At 45.2% G+C, this 1676-nt stretch overlaps 1 protein-coding gene across 1 annotated transcript; it reads left to right on the forward strand.

The window, feature by feature from the left end:
- Window positions 1–6: 6 nt before the first annotated feature.
- On the forward strand, window positions 7–1671 carry LOC103133427 (myosin-6-like; the record flags this gene model as incomplete). Its single annotated transcript, XM_007545174.1, has 6 exons — window positions 7–93; window positions 242–407; window positions 493–617; window positions 702–1010; window positions 1095–1298; window positions 1390–1671. Coding segments are annotated over 6 exons (1173 nt in total), but the record flags the coding sequence as incomplete, so codon positions are not given.
- Between the last annotated feature and the right edge of the window lie 5 nt (window positions 1672–1676).

A 1676-nucleotide genomic window follows, 5' to 3' on the forward strand; every position in this document is an offset into this window, starting at 1 on the left:
CTGCAGAATGAGATCGAAGATCTCATGGTGGATGTGGAGAGGTCTAATGCTGCTGCTGCTGCTCTGGACAAGAAGCAAAGGAACTTTGACAAGGTGAAGTGCTGTTAGTTTACATACCATGAAGTAGAGTCATCATATCTGGGGTAGACTAGCTAATGTTGAAAGGTGAATATGACTATGCTTCAAGTTCTCTTCCATTAAAGAGAATGATGATTATTGTTCACCTGTCTTTCCTCTGCAGGTTTTGTCCGAGTGGAAGCAGAAATATGAAGAGTCTCAGTGTGAGCTGGAAAACTCCCAGAAGGACGCAAGAGCATTGAGCACTGAGCTTTTCAAACTTAAAAACTCCTATGAAGAGTCTCTGGACCATCTGGAGACCATGAAGAGGGAGAACAAGAATCTGCAGGGTAAGATCTACAGCAAAGGTTTGAAAAAAATGTTCTGTGTGAAATTGTACCACCCAATTATTTTACTCTGCTTGGTGTCACACAGAGGAAATTTCTGACCTCACTGAGCAACTTGGTGAGAGTGGAAAAAATATCCATGAACTGGAAAAGCTTCGAAAACAGCTGGAACAAGAAAAGAGTGAGATTCAGTCTGCACTTGAAGAAGCGGAGGTACATACCCTTGTTAAATGATAAAAGGCATTTGAAAAGAACATCATTATGTGCTGTAAACCTCTGTATGTTTCTTTCCACTAGGCTTCCCTGGAACATGAAGAGGGCAAGATTTTAAGGGCCCAGTTGGAATTCAATCAAATCAAAGCTGATATTGAACGTAAACTGGCTGAGAAAGATGAGGAGATGGAGCAGTGCAAGAGGAACCTACAGAGGACAATCGACACCCTGCAGAGTTCTCTTGAGGCCGAATGCCGCAGCAGGAATGAAGCCCTTCGTCTGAAAAAGAAGATGGAGGGAGACCTCAACGAGATGGAGATCCAGCTTAGCCAAGCCAACAGGCAGGCGGCTGAGTCCCAGAAACAACTCAAGTCTGTTCATGCACATCTGAAGGTAAACTCAAACAGAAGAAACTAATTTTCAAGACATACTCTAAAAATACATGTATGCGCTCACAGTTATTGCCATTCTGTAAAGGATTGCCAAATTCAGCTGGATGAGTCGGTTCGGGCCAACGATGATTTCAAAGAGAACATGGCCATCGTTGAAAGACGCAACAACCTGCTTCAGGCAGAACTGGAGGAACTGAGGGCCGCTTTGGAGCAAACCGAACGAAGCCGCAAGCTTGCTGAGCAAGAGCTGCTGGATGTTAGTGAGCGGGTGCAGCTACTGCACTCACAGGTGAGGCTACATCTCAAAGGTAACGATACTTTCTGTATGGAAAAATAACAGCTTCACAAACTCTCAAATATCTCATTTTAAAATCATGCAGAACACTAGCCTGATAAACCAGAAGAAGAAGCTGGAGGGTGATACAGTCCAGCTTCAATCTGAAGTGGAGGACTCGCTACAGGAATGCAGAAATGCTGAAGAGAAGGCCAAGAAGGCCATCACTGATGCTGCCATGATGGCTGAGGAGCTGAAGAAAGAGCAGGACACCAGCGCTCACCTGGAGCGCATGAAGAAGAACATGGAGCAGACCATCAAAGATCTGCAGCACCGTCTGGATGAAGCTGAACAGATCGCCATGAAGGGAGGCAAGAAGCAGGTCCAGAAGCT

Source organism: Poecilia formosa, unplaced genomic scaffold (assembly GCF_000485575.1).
Source record: "Poecilia formosa unplaced genomic scaffold, Poecilia_formosa-5.1.2 Scaffold3278, whole genome shotgun sequence".
In the NCBI taxonomy this organism is placed as follows: domain Eukaryota; kingdom Metazoa; phylum Chordata; class Actinopteri; order Cyprinodontiformes; family Poeciliidae; genus Poecilia; species Poecilia formosa.